This window comes from Peromyscus maniculatus, chromosome 20 (assembly GCF_049852395.1).
Source record: "Peromyscus maniculatus bairdii isolate BWxNUB_F1_BW_parent chromosome 20, HU_Pman_BW_mat_3.1, whole genome shotgun sequence".
Lineage (NCBI taxonomy): Eukaryota > Metazoa > Chordata > Mammalia > Rodentia > Cricetidae > Peromyscus > Peromyscus maniculatus.
In genome coordinates this window covers 55739406-55758929 of record NC_134871.1, presented here as the reverse complement: position 1 = coordinate 55758929, position 19524 = coordinate 55739406, and the positions used below count along the sequence as shown (strand labels likewise).

General features: G+C 47.4%; 1 protein-coding gene across 2 annotated transcripts in view; it reads right to left on the bottom strand.

Annotated features, from left to right (window-relative positions):
• Positions 1-19524, bottom strand: part of Tbc1d22a (TBC1 domain family member 22A) — a 306168-nt gene that overhangs the window by 203226 nt on the left and 83418 nt on the right. For both annotated transcript variants that reach the window (XM_076556523.1, XM_006986078.4), the window contains 2 exons: positions 13325-13395; positions 1154-1282 (listed from right to left, as the gene is read on the bottom strand). In XM_076556523.1, the coding sequence (XP_076412638.1) occupies positions 1154-1282; positions 13325-13395 (200 nt within the window). The remainder of the gene's footprint in view (positions 1-1153; positions 1283-13324; positions 13396-19524) is intronic.

The window sequence follows — 19524 nt, the reverse complement described above, 5'->3', positions numbered from 1 at the left end:
GTAAACTTGCAAATCGAATACACACAGAGCACACACAAGGAAAGTCCATGAGCAGACTGCTGAGGGACATTCACACAGACCAGCAAGGTCAAGCAAGGTCAGAGAACTCAGGAGGGCCACATGCAGGAGCCCACGCATGGGTGAGGGACAAGGGTGCCAAGGTTCACTGGCAAGGCATCCTGGAGAGCCACGCTCAGGACATTGCTCCCTTCAGTGACAGTCCTGTGGAGAGATGCACTGTGTGCTGGACTCACGGGAAATGAAAAGCAGGCTTGACCTGCCTCTATGCCCACTACCAGCAAGGATCAACCTACACAAGAGCCACAGGCAATGTATTTCTTATGCAGACAGGACACCACATGTATCATACCCCATATCCTGCCCCTCCCTGGCCTGCCTCATCAATCACAGGCCTGGGAAAATAGGAGAAAGGCTCCAAGTGTTAGCAGGACTAACCTACAGTTAGTCAAACCATGCAAATGTTATCTCGCACTAGCTCCATGGGGTCTGGACATAAACTTTCAGGGGAACAATAAATATATGATAATCAAATACAGGAAGGCAAGAGTTCGGAGCACAAACCAAGACACTGCCCTACAGAAGCAGGCTATAGAGTGCCAGCCACAAGCAAAGGGACCACTCTCCAGAAGCGTGATCCAGAATGCCAGGCACAGGCCAAGGTGTCACCCCCTAGAAACAGGCTGTAGAGTGCCAGGCACAGGCCAAGGTGCCACCCTCCAGAAACAGGCTGTAGGGTACCAGGGAAAGGCCAAGGTACTACCCCCAGAATTAGGCTAGAGAGTGCCAGGCACAGGCCAAGGTGCCACCCCCAGAAGTCGGCTTGAGAGTGCTAGGTACAGGTTGAGGTGCCACATGCCAACCATCACCCAGGGCAGATGCAGGTCATCACTCACAGATTTCAATATCTATTTTGTAACCTGACTCAAGCCTCATGCTTTACCTCTGACAAAGAACTCAAACAAGCCAGATATTGCTGGTAGCAAACTGCTATTAATTGCTTTCAAATGTTTACTGTTAGAAAATATAAATCTGCAAGTCTATCAGGTTCTTGATAGCTGAAACATCCCCTACAAACCAGCTTCAAATCCCAGTAGTGAGTGATACGTGGAAAAGGGAAAGACCCCACACACACCTGACGATATGTGTCCTGGTGAACTTCATCATTCCTTGAGTTGTAATAATGTTCAATAAAAGCAAAGTATTCCTTCTGCTTTCTCTGCAGTGTGGCTGGTCTCCGGTCAACGTTGGCGGGAAGGTAACCCTGGAGGAGCAAAAAACACACAGGCATCCATGGTTACTGTGTGTGAAGAACAAGTGGTCAGTTCCAGAATGACCCAGGCATATGGAGACCCCCCCTAACACAGAAGGGAGAACACTGTGAAAAAGCCGCCGACACAGAACAAACCAACAGGACAGCACACAGCACTAGCTCCCCCGACCAGTGTTCCAACCAGGTCTAAGACATCATTAATATCTAACAAAAGTCATCTGATAGCACCTGGGCCAGATGCTTTCCTCAAATATGGTATGGAGATGCTAAAACCCTTCTCCACAGGAACTGGGAGCCTATCTGATCTCACACTTACACCACGCACACATACACACATATTGCATTTACGAGCTCAAAGCTATCATGTAGGTAAATGTACATCTACTCTCCGAAGCCCCTGGGGCTTCTAACACTATGCAATACATAAGATGGACACACATCCAGAAAGAGCTTGGCAGTTTTTATGGCTTCTTATGTGTTTCCTTGTTCTACATTTTAAATTAATCTTATGATATGACATATAAGGTGTAACTTTGAAACTTTTGTCAATTTTAAGCACAGATCAGTAGCCTCAAGGAGAGCTTCAGGCAGTTGGCTATTGTTCCCAGAGAGACAGGAGGTACTTTCCATTGCCCAAAGTGATGGTGTCCTCTACAACCTGTTCCCGCCATTCCACCTGGCCCCTGGAAGTGCTAGGTTCTCACTGGGTTTGTTTGAGACTCTCCAAAAAGAGACTCACTTAGAACCTTAAATTTTGTGCACACTGTCTTCTGAGATCAGCCACCATTGAGTCTGCAAGGCATGTGTGAGGCCACACACCTCTGGTAAGCTACTTATGAATGAACAAAGCTCAATGGGTATTCTTGCAGACTTTGGAAACATGCATCTCTGATTTCTCAGGGCTGAATGACAGGGGGCAGAGGTGCTGCCTCAGAATGTGGAGAGAAGTTTCTAAGAAACTGCCAGATCTTTTCCAAGGAAGTGACACCATTTCACATTTTAGCCAGCACTAACTGAGGCACACTAGATGGGTACACCATTCCTCTGGCCACAGTGACCTTGAAGCTCAGAGGTCAAGAGGTGACCCAAAGCCCAGGGCTTGTCTTTACTGCTTCTCTGAATCAAGGTGAATGAATATCTGCAGTCTGAGCAGTGGCAGCAGCCACCCATGACCACAATGGTGAAGTACAAGCTGTTCTCCAGTCTTGCCAGCATATGCCTGCTCCAACGAAAGTTCCCACATTGGCCATTCCAACTTCTTCGAAGCCATCCATCAGAACCAGAACACGGTCAGACTCTGTATTTCCCAGGAGGCTGTGGGTGGCACAGTAAGGGGCACTGCTGAGGGGCAAGCATAGACGCAGTCCACTTCCAGTGGGTTACTGCCTCTTCCAAGTCTGCAGCTGAGACCAGCGGGAACCATCCTTGTCCCTGCCTGTGGAGTGCTGCTGTGTCCTGGTAAGGTTGTCCTGTGATGAAGAGTAGTCTCTCACTTGGAGAAAGTCCCAGTTATCGATGTACAATTGGTCCTTTTAGGAAAACACCCATTACCCAACATTCAGGCTTATATGCTGCACTTTAAAATCATAGCCAGGCATTGTTGCATACGCCTTTAATCCCAACACTTGGAAGGCAGAGCCAGTGGATCTCTGAGTTTGAGGCCAACCTGGTCTACAGAGAGAATTCCAGGATAGCCAGAGCTACATAGTGAGATCCTGTCTCTAAAAACCCAAAACCAAAATATAAATAAATAAATAAAATCACAACCATATTCCCACTGTGATTAACTACCGCTTGACAACAGGAGCCACCAAGCGCATGCACACCTGCTTCTGTAAATGGCATCTTGTTGGGACACACTGTGCCTGCTTGTTGAATAATGTGTGGCTGCTCCTCCACAGGGCCCTCAGAATGACATGGTTACATGTGATCCATGGGCTGACATACTTACTGTGCAGCCTTACAAGAACGCCTGCCAGCCCCTGCTGAGACATCATCCTGAAGGCAGCACAGCCACGGCCCGTGTCTACACACATTTACATAACCCATCCCATTTCTAACATAGACACTATTTCCAATCATCAAGTGGAAACACACACAACATCTGGTTATTGCCTGACATGAACTCCTACATGTGAGCTGAGACACCCCAGATTTCAATGCTTAATCCCAAGGAGCCCACAGGTTGTAACCACTGACACACCCCAGCAGCCCTGTTACACACACATCAAGCACAACTCACAGGTGAACAACTGGAAAATGCTCACTTGCTAGCTTTCAAGGGAAAGGCTCACACTCAGACTGCTACGCTGGTTTCTTCTCTTCATGGTAGAAAGGAGACTGCTAAGACTCCAACGCACATTCTGCTCACACAACAAGTGTGTCACCAACAGGACCAGAACCAGCCCGAATGTCACCCACCTGGTAATCAGAGTCACTTTCAGCACCTGTGGACATCCCAATCAAGCTCTTACTGCTAGGGACACTAGGGGTACAGCCCTGCCCCTGAGCTGAGGGCACAAAATTACGAGGGTAAGGGTACAGACAGATATTTCTTCATCCAGTTAAAAGCTGCCCCAGAGACAACCCATCCAGACAGTAGGTTTTGTCCATCCCTCCTTTCTTCTTGGAGCTATCTCAGTCCCAGTTTGCATAAAGCTTAGAGAATAACACTTTCCTAGGATACAGCTTTTTCTTTGTCTAATAACTGCCCATCCACAGGGTCTCCAAGGAAAGCGCAATCTCCACCAGGCACAGGGCAACTCAGCGATCCTTTAGTCCTAGCCATTTAGAGGTAGTCAATGTTTCTGCTTTCCAACAGGGAGACAGACTCGACAAACCACAGTGATATGATCAGAGCCAAATGGATGTGAGGTCAGACTCCAGCCAAGGCCTCCCCACCACATCACTTGTCAGGGGTGTCAGCTGACCCCAACTCACAGAGAGCCTAGGACAGTCCACACTGAGGACTTGTCATGCACACAGCAACACCTGCGTCCTCTGTCAACAAGGTGACTCTGGGGAGAAGCCAGGTTGCAGAGAGCTGTCCGTGTGAGAGATGCATGGCCCACCTTCCTCCACTCTCCACCCTGGTAATACTTATCTCTGCACTAAGGCTTTAGAGACCAGAAGAGACCGCTTTACCAGAACAGCTCCTCAAACTCCCAAAGGCCTCTTGTCCCACTCAGGATATGATCCTGGGCTGCCTGGGCCCCTCCTGGCCTCTCCCCGTCCCTGGCCAGAGCACACATGCTCCTCCCTCCTTTCAGAATATGATCCCAGGCTGCCTGGGCTCCTCCTGGCCTCATCTCCTCCCTGACTAGAGCACACATGCTCCTCCCTCCCTATGTGACAGATCTCTGCCTTCTAAGCAGCTAAACATGCCTCAAACATGACACCTTCCTGCCTCAGAGTCTCCCTCTGAACTCACTATTTCCTCTTCTGAGATCTACTGGCTCCAATCACAGACTATGCAACTCTTAACTTACCAGTTTCTATGAATAAAGCTTGCAAGGAACACAGCTGTATGCAGTGCACACCAATTCCTTGGCTGTTTTAGTGCAGAAAAGCAGGGCTGTGTGGCTGAAGCAGGCCTACGACACTGACCCAAATGGCACCTTGGGATCAAGTCTGATAACTGCCATTAAGATGTCTGTGGCCAGTGGCAACCCTTTCACAATGTCACACTCCTCTAGAGTCTCCATTCTCCCCCTGCTGTCTCAGGTTCCAGGGTATTGCTTCTGCTACTGCCCAGTCATCCCTCTTCATCACCCATGTCAACCCATTCTAGGGACCAAAAGAACTATATGAGTTACACTGTACCCAACATGAAACTGAAATAGTCAGGACCAGACTATGTCCCCAAACATCTCCTGCTTCAGTCCTAGCTCAAATGTCACCCTTTCAGTGAGGACCACATACATAAATAGCACCTTGACCTCCCTCTTATCCCGCCTAGCACCCATCAATCACCTCTGCCAACTTCCCTACACAATGTGCTTTCATCTCTTTCCGTCACAATGTAAGTGCTCCTTTTCAGCTCACAGATATCCCCAAAGGCTTAGAACATTGTTCCCCCATAACAGACACTGCTGTGAGATGGTCTGTATGTCAAATTACTCTGATTGGTCAATAAATAAAACACTGATTGGCCAGTGGCTAGGCAGGAAGTATAGGCGGGACTAACAGAGAAGAGGAAAGAAAAAACAGGAAGGCGGAAGGAGTCACTGCCAGCCGCCGCCATGACAAGAAGCATGTGAAGATGCCGGTAAGCCATGAGCCACGTGGCAAAGTCTAGATTTATGGAAATGGATTAATTTAAGCTGTAAGAACAGTTAGCAAGAAGCCTGCCATGGCCATACAGTTTGTAAGCACTATAAGTCTCTGTGTTTACTTGGTTGGGTCTGAGTGGCTGTGGGACTGGCGGGTGATAGAGATTTGTCCTGACTGTGGGCAAGGCAGGAAAACTCTAGCTACAAGACACTCATCAAATGCTTGTTGCATGGATGGATGATGTCAGCATGATACGACCCAAAGAAGGGTGACACTGTACTAGAGTCACAGGGGGAGACTAAGTTAGCACAGTTTCCTGGCTTGGTTTGATTGTGACAGTAACGAGGATAGAAAACTAAACAGAGCCTGGGGGTGTGCAGGAAGTAAGTCTAGGCTGGGCAAACACCGAAACAGAGCCTGACAGATGAAAGGCTTGGTGCTGCATGCAACAGCCAGAGTGAAGGGCCCAGGCCCAGTCCGCAATTCTAGACAGTGGCATCATCAGGGTGTTCAGCAGGGACAGTGTAGACAGCCACACACAAATGCTACCAGTATCCTTGGGAACAGAGTGAGCACTCTCAGGAAGTTTTCTGCTCCTAAAATATAAACTTAATAAAACACAAATTCTAAAAGGCAAGAATGCCACCATAAAAGGCCCACCCATTCTCCTGCCATTCCCTTCCTAGAGGAAAAACACATGTGCAAGTGGAGGCCTCTTGATAATTAAGCAAGACTAGAAATTATGCAAATGAAATACATTCAAGTATGCAATGAATTTTAAATGACAGAACTACAGAAGACTTAATTGCTGTATTAGCATGCTATAAAAACACTAATCATAAATGTAAAACAATGCATGCAGATACTTAAATCCAAACTGTCCTGGTGACACAAAAATCAATGTGTTCCCTCCCACTGCGTTCAGATGCAAACTGACTGCAGCACACGAAGGAAGGTACGTTGATCCTGGAGCCTCACCATCATTTTTAGCCAACATACTCACTAGCATAAATGTTCAATGCTTAATTAGTTTTTGTTCACTTCCTGAAATAGTTACTTTAAAAAAAAAGAAGCCAAAGATATGATTCTCTTCGGAACTAATTTTGAAAAGTGTCCTATGCTGCTTGCTTGTAATTTAAAAGTTAAATATTCTCTCTGCTGTTTAATGGGGTGCTCTGGCTCAGCCCTCCGCTACTTCTTCAGAACAAGAACCATGTGCTCAGGTGTCTCCTCTAAAGCAGAATTTCCTCTCATTAATTAAAGTAACACTTGCCCATGAACACTAGACTCGTACTAATGACAAACACGTGCATACTGGAGGAAAGTCACTAGTGGGCCAGACCCTGAACTAGATTCGTAATCTAGTCCCCACCCACCCACCACCACCCAGCCCAGCTTCCTAGTCCAAGTGTCTCAGGTCCAGTGAGCAACTGCTTTCATTGGGGATGTTTTCAGAGACCAACTACTCAACTGGTTCATGGGCATTCTGGTCCTGTCTTCCACACTGCTTTGAGCCTTATAACATTGGAGTCCAACCTGCACACACCACCAAGGTCAGGTATCAGCACTGCCCACACCCCTAGGTGACAGTAAAATGCACCCAGATGGAAAGAGACCACAAGTCAGGAGTCCATATTCACTGGCCATGCCCTGTTCTTGCTATCTACAGTCAGGTATTCCAGGACACTCTGACTCAGGATACCAGGTCAGTGAGTATGTAATACCTTTGTCCAACCTGGACTGTTCATTCAGATCCCAGTAACCAGGACTTGTGATGGCTTCCAGGGCAGTCACAAGGGAAGCCATGTTAATCAGAGCTATTCAGAGACTGTGTAAGAGGCCAGTGGGACAAGAAAGTATTTTCCCTTAAATATCCTGTGACTGACAGACATGCTCCTTAAACCTTTATTACAGAAAACATGCTGTGCTGGCTAGTTTTATGTCAACTTGACAGTCTAGAGTCATCTAAGAGGAGGGAATCTCGGTTAAGAAAATGCCTCCATAAGAGGCCAGAAGCAAGCCTGTAGAGTACTTTCTTAATTAGTGATTGATAGGAGATAGCCCAGCCCATTATGGGTGTGGCTGGCCCTGGGCTGGTGGCCCTGTTTTCTACAAGAAAGCAGGCTGAGCAAGCCAGTAGGCAGCACCCCTCCATGGCCTCTGTATCAGTTTGTCCCCAGGTTCTTGCCTTGTTTGAGTTTCTGTCCTGACTCCCTTCAGTGATGAGCTAACATATTGAAGCATAAGCCAAATAAACCTCTTCCACCCTAACTTGCTTTTGGTCACGAAGCTTCACCACGGCAATAGTAACCCAAACTAAGACACCTGCTGAGGCTGGCAGCATCTGTGGGCAGCCAACAAACACAGAAGTCAATCTCACACAAGTTCCAGGGTCCAGCCAGTTCCAGCTAAGAAAGAAGCCCACCAGTTCTGACCAACTCCTACCTGGCCACTCCATGTCTAACCAACATCCCAGCTAAGTGGCTTCCTCTCCCATGCAGGTCCTGCGCCGCCGTCAGGCAACAGACTGCACAGGATCAACAACACAGAGCCAAGTGCTCGGAAAAGTTGCTGCCGGTATAGAGTGGTTTGAACAAGTGTGGCCCCATAGACTCGGGTGTCTGAATGCTTGGCCATAGGTAGTGGCACTCTTAGGAGGTAGGGCCCTGTTGAAGTGGGTGTGTCTCTTTGGGGGCAGGCTGAGGTCACCTCTGCTCAAGCTATGCAGTATGACAGCTGCTTCTGCTGCCTGTGGTCCAAGATGTAGAACTCTCAGCTCTTTCTCCGGCACCATGTCTGCCTGCCTGCTGCCTTGCCTCCTGCCTATAACGGACTAAACCTCTGAAACTGTAAGCCAGCCACAAGTCAATGTGTTCCTTTATAAGCCTTACCATTGTCATTGTAGGGAAAAGGGGCTGGCTAGAGAAACCCACCCTGACCTGGAGCTCAGAACTAGGGAAAGAAGGCTCAGATCGGGGCAGAAAGAAACACAGTTTGACTCAGTCAGATCAGAGCCATCTCTGCCCATGGCCAACTGACTTGTGAAATCAACCAATCACAGAGGAACACCCTGGCCCTGGGCTCAGTGAAGTCAGAGCCATCTCTGCCCCTGGTGACTTGTGAAACCAACCATCACAGAGCAGGAAGGTAGCATCCTGGCCCTGGGGCCCAGAATCAGGGAAAGAAACACAGCCTGGGTTTGGGACATGAGCCAGAGAGATGAACACTTTATCCCCAAACCCAGAACCAAAGAAGCATGCCCTGACTCTGAAACCAGTACCAAAGGAACACTCTTGGTCCTAGAATCAGAGTCAGTTAAAGAAATGTGCCCTGGCCTTAGAAGTAGTGTCAAAAAGCCAAGAAAGACCAGTGAAAGAAACACAGTTTGACTCTGAAATCAAGGCCATCCCTGCCCCTAGCCCACAAAACTGACCAATCCCTGGGCAGAAAGAAAATAACCAATCACTAGTTGACTCCGCCCCCAAGACATCCTATATAAACAGCTCTGCCTGGTCAGTTGTGGGCTGTTTTCTCCACCCTGGTAGAGACAGCTACTCTCCTGAACCCCTCCTTCCCAAATAAATCTCTTTCTCAAAAGAGTTTTGGGTGTAACGCTCTTCATTCACTGGCAAACAGAAGATCCTTGCTGAGACACCCCATAGTGGACAGTGCAAGGAGGAGCTGAACAGGAAAGCCTTACTGGGATGTCCCTCAGTGGACAGAGCAAGGGAGAGCAGAAAAAGTAACACTTTGCTCTGGAGCCGGAGGAGACGGCTACATTTCTGCAGGGGTTTTCCCTTTTGTAGAGTGAAACAAAGGAAGCGACATCTTGGGCCTGAGAAGCAGAGTTCAGAGAGGAAGTCCCCTTTAAGTGGGGGCTGAGCAAAGCTCAGCTGTAGCGGCTCTCCAGCAGAAGAGCTGGATTGCTATACCCTGCAGGGAGACCATCTCCCACCACATCAGGTATAGCCTGACTCTCCCAAATAGTCAGGATACTCTTCCCTGCAGAGCTGTCCTAGCAGCTTCAGGCCTGACTCTCCTCAACAGTCAGTATACCCTTCCCTGCTGAAGCAGTTCCAGGCTGACTCTCTTCAACAGTCAGAATAACTTCCCCTCCAGGGCAGAGCTGCCCTAAGCAGCTCTAGGTATCCGGGATACCTCCCCCTCCAGCTGTCAGCTGTTGTAAGCGGCTACCTCAACCTCCAGGGCTGCTGTCTCATGGCAGCTCCAGCGACTCCCAAGTGGTCAGGATACCTCTTCCCAGAGTTGCAAAACTCACATTTTGGTGCCAAAATCCAGGAACAAACCCACAGAGTTGCAACAAATTTACTTCCAGTCATGGTGTCTCTTCACAGCAATAGAAACTCTAAGACACCATGCCTGTGCCCTGCAGAAGTCTCTCTGCCTGCTCTAATGACCAGACTCCCTCCATACACATGTAGCCTTGGTCACTAACTCCTTCCCAGCCCTTCCCAACTGACCCTGCCCCAACTTGAACCCATCCCAGCTTCCCTGATGCCCTGGAAGGCACCTCACCATTGTCAGACACTGCATAGAACTACTTGGTGACAGTCACCTGCTCATTCTCTGGGAGAACACAACTCAGCTTCTAAGGAAATCTGAGTACGCCTTGTCCTGCACATAGCAAGCATTCAATAAAGGGACAAATGACACAGGAACAGGGTCCTGGAAAAATGGGTCCTTTTCTGTGCAGTAAGCCCCAGGTCTGTGCTGTGTAGTAACAGAAGAGTGAGCATTCTCTCTGTGTTGTACAGGACCCAAGAGGGCTGGGACTTAGTCTCAGGTATACCCTGTCCTTTCCCAGCACCAAACACAGTGCCTGAGACAGCATTCAATCAGTCTCCAGCAAATAACTAGATATTTTCACCAATGGTTTTCCAGGTTATTTGTTGTGGAATATTAATCTGCATATTTGTTTATGCTGTAGAACATCTGTTTAATAATGCAAAGATGTGTTGCATTCCTTTATGTTGCATTTGTTTAACTTTGTGAAGCTCTGTTACTTTGCCTGCCCAAAATACCCGATTGGTTTACTAAAGAGAATGGCCAATAGCTAGTCAGGAGAGGGATAAGTAGGGATGCCAAGCAGAGAGAATAAATAGAAGGAAAGAACAAGAAGGCTGAGGAGTAAGAAAAGGAAGAGAGAGGATACCAGGGTCCAGCCACCCAGCTACACAGCAAGCCATGGAATAAGAAGTAAAAAAAGGTATATAGAATAGAGAAAGGTAAAAGCCCAGAGACAAAAGGTAGATGAGATAATTTAAGTTAAGAAAAGCTGGCTAGAAACAAGCCAAGTTAAGACCAGGCATTCATAAGAAAGAATAAGTCTCCATGTGATTATTTGGGAGCTGGGTGGCAGACCCTCCTAGAGAATAAATAGCAAAGAGTAAAAAAATACAACTACAGTTATTCTCCTTCCAAAAACAGCTGCACACCCATGGCTCAAGTCTTTCAGGATGAGGGCCATGTTACCTCGGTGTCAAGTTTACACATGGTCTCCTCCACATCCCTGGCTCTTTGCCTTGCCTTCTTACAGAGTCTGAAGGGGCACCCTTGTCTAGTCTGTGCTACTGACCTGCTGTACCCCTACTGTACCTGTTAGCCTTATGACCTTCCCAACTCCCTCATCCAAGTAACACTGACATCCTCCAGAGATGCTGTGTGAGCATGCATCTGTGCTAAGGTCCCTTGCCTGGCACTCCCACTATTTATGCTCCCCTGGAACTACCCCTTGGTGAAGCACAGAGCTGCTCACTAATCTGGCAGTTACCTTCTCATTGGTCAATTCAGGCCTGAAAACTGCCCTAGTTTTCCTGCCCTCCTTATGCACTAGCAAGGCCTTAGAAACACACTGTAAAGCCTCCCCCTCACAGAACCAGCCCTAGGAACTGGCCACCCCATAGTACCATCCAACCTCTCCTCTTGGCTGACAGTCAAGCTCTGAACACCTCACAGGTACACTCTGCCAAACTGTGCTGGACTTATCCTGCTGCATGCCTGAGCCCCTGACCTCTTCCTAGCAGCATCTGGGTCTATCTTAGTGAGGGTTTTTATTGCTATGAAGAGACACCATGACCATGGCAACTCTTATAAGGAAGACATTTAATTGAGGGGGCTTAATGACAGTTTTAGAGGTTCAGTCCATTATCATTATGGTGGGGAGCATGGAGGCATGCAAGCAGACATGATGCTGGAGCTGAGAGTCCTACATCTTGCAGGCAACAGGAAGTCAACTGAACAGTCACACTGAGGGAAGCTTGAGCAAAAGAGACCTCAAAGCCCACACCTACAGTGACACACTTCCTCCAACAAGGCCATACCTCCTAATAATGCCACTCCCTTTGGGGGTCATTGTCATTCAAACCACCACAGGGTTTCCATAGGCTTCACTGTTTCTGGGCAGGCCCCTACAGTTTTTCTTTGGTTTACACCACCGGCACTCCTGTGTACATACTCCACGGTCCACACCAACAGCGTGGAGCTGCCCACCACTCACCCCACCCAACCCCTGTTGTTCCTCTGATGCTCTGTGGCCATTGGCATGGCAACCGCTATGCAGTCAAGCAGCTCGGGGCACGGCAGCTCTGACTTGCAGAGGTGCAGAAGTGAAGGAAAGAGAAGGAGCAAGGGCCTCTCATGAGACTTTCCATTTCGTCCAGCCTGTGCTTGATGAACACAAAACCATGACACAGGGGCTTCCAGGCATTTACATCATAACTTCCCACAAACCAATCACGAGTGTGCAAACTCTCTTAGAGGACATTTAGAAATGTGGTTATAAACATTTGAAAACCACACAACAGAGCACAAGTGATCACAGCAGGTCTAGCCTTAATTGCAAGAGATATTTAATCAATAAATATTTGCTGTTCAGAGCTGCATCTGCATTTAGGATTACGAGGTACTGAACTGAAAATTTATTACGACTCATTAGCACAAAAGTCTTTTAAACACTGAAAGTCAGACTCAATTTAGAATACGGGCCTCTAGTTCCCCATGACTGATCTCCAAAAATAAAACAAAGGAAAAGAGAAGGAAGCTGTCAATAAACTATTCTCACTTCCAATCTTAAGCCAGGGTTAAGAAGGTGAGGGCAGCCACCAATAACTGCCGAACTTCTCCAGAAGGGCTTTTGGACCGGCAGCTTAGTGCTGGGGCACTGGGCACTGGCTCCCACTCTCCATAACACAAACAGGCTATTTCTAAAAGCTCCTGCCCCACCTCCTTGTCCTCTTCATTTTCCTGTCCTCCTCCTCCTATTCCTTCCTCCTCCTTCCTCTTATTCCCTCTCTTCCCTCTCTTCCTCCTCTTCTTCCCCCTTTTCCTCCTGTTCTTCCTCTTCCTCTTTGTCTTCCTCCTCCTTTTCTTATTCAATAGCAGCATTACCAATACTTCTTTGCGGGCACATTTCCTCTGAGCTGTGTGGTCTTCTGGGCAGTAAAGCCCCTGAATCATGAGTTTGCATACAGTGATTCTTTCCTGGCGGAAGTCGGAGGGAACTGACACAGCTGTCACGAGCTATGCATGGCCTCACTTTCTGCCAGACTTGCCAAACCAACCTTGAAATTAAGCTAAAACTAGACAAAGCCATCTTGGCCACAGCAAAGTCCTGTGCCATTATGCAACCATGACGGACAAGTGTATGGCCATGGCCAGCAAGCCATGCTCCTCCAGCCAGGTACCAGGCCACTGTATGTGCAGGAGGAAGTGGCTAGGCTGAACACTGGCGTGCAGACTTACTGAGAGAAGCTTCCATGTCATTGGACGAACTGGCTTTGGGATTCCGGACCAGCTCAGCTTCCGTAATTCCTCTATTGGAAGAAAAAAAAAACAAAACAGAGAAAATCAGGGTTACAAATGGTTCTAAAGCATCTTACTATATCCCATCAGTGTCCCTGGGGGTCAGGGAGCCCCACAAATGGAACCAAAGTAAGCCTAAATTATAAACATTTCAGAGAGTGACTGTCCTCAATACACAAAAGATAATGAGTCACCACTCTATTAAAGCAAAGCAGAGCATTGTCTGTTTTTGTGTAAGTCTTAGATAGGTCACATCTGTCAGAGGCAGCCAGGTAACTCTGATGCCACCCTGAGACAGGTGAGCCCCTTCCTCCCTGGGGCAATAGCATCAGGGCACCAGTTTCCTCCTCTCCCACTATCTTTGTGTCCCCCTGAACCCACAATGCTAAGTCTCCATTTGGATGTCTTAGCTGGCTCTCTTTCTCTCTCCCACTCCATCCACTCACTGCTTCTTGACACCCCTCTGGGACGTTTCTCAGCATTGTTCTTGAGGAGGTGAGCTTGTCCTTAAACAGCACTGACAAAGGTGAGCCACACAATACACAGCTAAGTTAGAGAGCTTCGCAGTGGACACACACAAGGCCCAGATGTCTTTACAAAGACCACCAAGGAGCAGAACCATAAAGGACTGGCCGAAGAGAGAGGGATCTACAGCCAAGGCAATGAGTGCATGGCACCGTGGGAAAGGACAGTGGGCCCTGGATCTGCCTGTTGCTGATCTCCTGGTGGCTAGAGGGCTCAGGGGTGTGTGTAGGGACATCCATGTACTCCAGTTCCAGCAAGACAAAGGCAACTGCTTCCTTTGCTTCCGTTAGAAATCTACTATTAGACTCTTCTAACAGCTCAGAGCTCATGATTAATACCAGGAATAAGAGAAGTGATTACAGAGAAGACTTTGGTAATATAATCAACAAAATGCAAAGTCCTGACATCTAATCTTTTTCCAATTACTAAAGTCTAAGTAAAATAAGTAGAGAGTAATTGGGCAACAGCACCAGCAATAACCTGCATTCACAGAGACCTCAGAAAACATCAAATCTCCCCCAGCTCCCCGTGGATGCCATGGAGAATAGGGGCCTAATATCCGAATGCTGATAACAGTGTTTGCTAACCAGGCTCACAGCACCTCTCCCTCCTTGCAGCACTGGTTTCTGGCTGTGGTGTATGAAGACAGCACTGAGAAAACACACTGGTTAACGTCCTCTGACCCCATCTCCAGGTTAAAAAAAAAAAAAAAGTTCAAAGTCAAGAATCGTGAATATACAGCATGAGATAAAGTTCTCGTTTTGTCAAAGCTCGTGTTTAAAAAGAGCTTTGCATACATTGTCTCATTGGCTCCTCAAAGCAGCTTGGATTAATCAGGGCTGTGAGCCCTGTCCACGGATGAGAACTGGTTTCAGAGAGGTTAAGTAACTTGGCCTTTAATACCAGGCTCTTTTCACTGTATTAACTCCTATTCTTAAAGACTTTGTAACACAGTCCAATACCACTTATAAATACAGACAGAGATCCCAAAGAAAGTCTTAACAGGTCCAAACACAGTAGTATATCTAAGAATAGCACATATTACAAGATTCACTCTAAGGGTGCAGGGATGGGTGTGAAGAATCTACTGATGGTAAAAGCCACACTCGGCAATGACACACACCCCAAACATACTTTCTCTCTCTAGCAGAATGTCACCTGCTCAGAGTACCCACAAATTCCCTGAGAGCAACACTGAAATGCTGAGGTGTGACGAGCAGCCAGCCAAACAGACCCCCTTCAGCTCCAGAGGGGTCTGTGAAGTGCTGATGGAGAGCTAAGCCCCTTCCCATGGTGAATGTGCAATGGTGCTAGGCTTCCATCTTAGATGCTGGGAGAATGGCACAATTGCTCAGGACTCCAAGAAAGTCCTCACTCTTGTGGAATCAATAACAGGAACATCTGTGATGTGCACAAGATTCCACAAGAATGGCACAATTGCTCAGGACTCCAAGAAAGTCCTCACTCTTGTGGAATCCTTGGAAGCACCCCTCCTTCTCCCTCTGACAGTGTCCTGGTTAGACATGAGACTAAGGATCGTTACAGCCATCAACCTGAGCAGCCTGCAGCCAACCAGAGAAGAATAAGCAAGAACTGGGCAGGGGATGCAGGTCCACACCAAGCAGGATGGGCAGCGCACAAACTTGCCAGAACCAACAGCTTTTCCCTGTAGAATAGGGAAGTAAAAACTGTGAAGGGTGTGAACCTAAGAATTGTGCAGGCCATGTGAGGAAACTAACTGGCAGGCTTCCCTTAAAGATGAACACAGAGAGAGGCAGGTGCCAGGCTCGACAAGGTTTAAGGTATAGTTCCTTTGGGCTAGGCAGGCAGCCAGAGGTAAAGAGATCACAGCCAAGAGAACAGCAAATACGGCCTCTATGCCTAGCCCTGGGAAGGGCACACCTTCCAGCAAAAGCAAACATCGACCCATAACTAAACCCACCACTCAACAGAAAGAGCCAAAGAGTTAGGAAACCAAGCAGGAAATGCTACATCCGAGGTCAGGCTGGTTCCTTAGAGAACATGACAGCGGACAAAAGCTGAGTCGGGAAGAGTAGTGTTCTAAGTCCACAAACAACTCATGCAAGCCTGGCCCTGTGTGGACAACAGACTGGAGGGCTAATAGTGGACTTAAGAAGACTGAAGAAATTCAGCCTATAGGGCAGCAAGAACAAAAAAGCAAGGACCAGAGACAGATGCTAAATAAGAACAGAACAAGTCAAGCCAGGCTGGATAAGTTAAGTGGGTTTCAGGCTGAAAAAAATGTGTCAATTGTCACAAAAAAAAAAAAAAAAAAAAAAAAAAGGTAATCTTAATACAAAGAGAATTAAAATTGCAATGGGTTCTGTTGGATGTATCCTCAAATTCTGCATGCTCATCTAAAAGACAGATTATCATCTAAGAGAGCCAATAAAATTCTCAAAAAGAATAATGTGAGGCTGAGGAGACGGCTGTCTATACAGTGATTGCCACACAAGCCTCAGGGCCTGAATTCCAGTCCAAGCACCCATGTACCTATACAGCAGGGCATGTTGAAATCCTAACGTGCTGGGCAGGAGTAGTAGCCAGGAGGATCCCCTGAGCCTGAGCCTTGCTGACCAGCTAGTATAGACAAATCTATGAACTCCGGATTCAGTGAGGGATCCTGTCTCAAAAAGTAAGTGGAGAAAATTTGAGGAAGAAACACAGTATTGACCTCTGACCTCTATGCACATGTGCACAGATATGCAAGACATGCATACCACACACCACACAATAAATAAAATAAAGAATGTGGGGCTTGGGTATAGTGGTATTTGCTCCGCCCATGACCTTGGGCTATATGGCCCAAAGGAAGTGGTGCTTCTTGTGTTTTAAGTTGCACGTGACCTCTTAAAAGGAAAGGAAGAAGGGTCACCAGACCCCTTCTCCCTGCTTCCTGCTTCCTGGTGTGATCAAACTCCAGGGTGGATTTGCTCCAGGTCAGAACAGAGGACAACATCTGTTGCTGGAGGGCTTCTCTCCAGGTTCCACCAAGCCCCGCAGCCCCACAATCCACGCATAAAATAATCACTCAGACACTTATATTACTTATAAACTGTATGGCCATGGCAGGCTTCTTGCTAACTCTTCTTTTATCTTAAATTAACCCATTTTTATAAATCTATACCTTGCCACGTGGCTCTTGGCTTACCAGCGTCTTTACATGTTGCTTGTCCTGGCGGTGGCTGCAGTGTCTCTCCCCTCCTTCTTCCTGTTTCCCCAATTCTCCTCTCTCCTTGTCCCGCCTATACTTCCTGTCTAGTCACTGGCCATCAGTGTTTTATTTATATAGAGCAATATCCACAGCAAACTTCAGCTGTCTACTTGGTTCTGTATTTGTGAGTGTATTTCCTCAATTTATATCCTAATAAATTCCCTAATACTCCTTAAGCAGATTCCCGTGGATTTCTGCTTTACTGGAGAGATGGCGCAGCGGTTAATGTTGCTCTTCCAGAGAACTAGAGTTCAATTCCTAGCACTCATTATCAAGTAGCTCAGGACCATCTGGAACTCCAGCTCCAGAGAATCTGGTGCCTCTGGTCCCTGTGGACACCAGCACTCACATGCACATACCCACATAGAGACAGATGCCTACACACAGTTGAAAATAATAAGTCTTTAAAAATATCTTTTTAAAAAGTAAAAATGGTGAAGAGGTTTGCAATAACAGGAACATCTGTGACAGAGTTACAGACATGAAGATAGGAGCCTTCTGTGAGAGACAATGGGAAAGAGACCCATGAGGCAGGAATAATGGTTCAGAATCAAACTTGTGAGCACATAAACACTGAGATGTGCTAAAAGGACATTCACACAACACCGCGCCTAGTTCTGGAAGAGCTTCTGTGTCTTAACACAAAACTAAGGTCTGACTGACGACAATTCTAAATGAGGGTAGCCTGGCTCTTTCTGCGTGGAAAGGAAAGACTAAGGCACGAGAGGAAAACAGAGTCTTCTGCTGTATTTTACAGGGAAAGGCCTTCCAAAACACAACATGAGTCTCAGAAACTACAAATAAAAGGAGTAATAAAGTAAGTACACAAGTTGGGATGTAACTCTACACTGTAAGGAAGCAGATTATTAAAATAGCAAATGGCAGGCCTGACAGGTCGTGCAGCGTATAAAAGGGTTCACATTACTCATACATAAAGAACACGTACAGAAGTTAAAAAGACAAACTGCCCACAGAGGAAACAAAGATCCCCAGAAGAAATGGCAGGGGTTACACAAAAGCAAGGTACGAAAGCCATGATGTGACCAAAGAACTACACGTTAAAATAAGATATCCTCCAAAATAAGGTTGGATTAAATTGTAAATGAACCATAATGCCCAATATTGAAAAGACTGGGCACACAGCTGCTCTCCGACACTTTGCTGTGAGTATAAACTGGGGTAATTTTTCCTTGATCAGATTTTTTAAACCCTTTGAACAGCCACTTTATCTGAGAAAGCCTACAGTGTTATTTCCAAGACCATGTAAGGGCTATACCCAAGGACTTCATAGCAGATGATGCTGTGAGCAAATCACCAGGAGCAAGCAATGTGTCCATGGGTAGAGACATGGCTCCGCACCTAGGAATACAAACCGCCATGGGAAAGACCAGATCCCTGTCTGTGTGGACACCTAAGCAGATGTGAAGGAGGTACACAGAGCAGAGCAGAGCACAGCTGGTGCTGGGAGGGCTGGGACCAGTCAGCCCAGAAGAGGACTCCCTTTATCGGGAGGCCTACTGCTCTCTGCAGGGCTGCAAACTTCTGCAGCTCAGGCGCCTGCATCCCCAGCTTTTCAAATTAACACACACGCACCACACAAAGCCGTGTGTTTTGTTATGGTCTCATGTAAGTACTTCATGGTCTTTGACCTTATTACTACCCCCACACTGCCCTCTTCTGATCTCTCCCCCTCCCTGCTAGTCTCCCTCCTCTTCCCCAAAACTGCCCTTTCTACATTCATGCTGAACAAACTCTACTGTGGGTCCATCCCAAGTTTTCTCCATCGTTTATCTGTCAATGGGCATCAAGGCGACTGTAAACAGGGCTGCAACAGACAGGGACTTGCAGGTACCGGGGATAAGCAGACTTAGATGCCTTCAGGTTCACAGCCAGGTATGGCTGGGCAACATGCCAGTTCTACTTTTAATTTTTAGAGGCGCTTCCACTGATCCACAGGGGCTGCATTAATTTACACTCGTACCAACAGTGTGTGAGGCGAACTGCAGCTATCCAGGCCCAGTCAAGTCCTGTCAGATCTACAACACCTGACAGTGTCCATCACCACGTATTTCCCTCCTCCGTGGAGACAACCTGGCCAACTGCCTGCAGGGCAGTGTCCTGAGCACCTGCCACCCTCTCCAGGAAGCAGTTTTGCCTAAGAAGGTTCTCCAAGGTGCTGTGCTATACTGCACATCCCCCAACAACAGACCAAAGTTCCGGTGTGTGCATCCCAGGTCAGGATTCGGCGTGGATGGTCTTTTGCATTTCAGCCATTAAGGGAGTGTTAAACGGCATCTACTGTGACTTAATCAGTTCTGTGATGACTGATCACCCTGAGTGCTGCGTAGACTCTCCTGCTAGGGCCACTTCTGAACCTTTT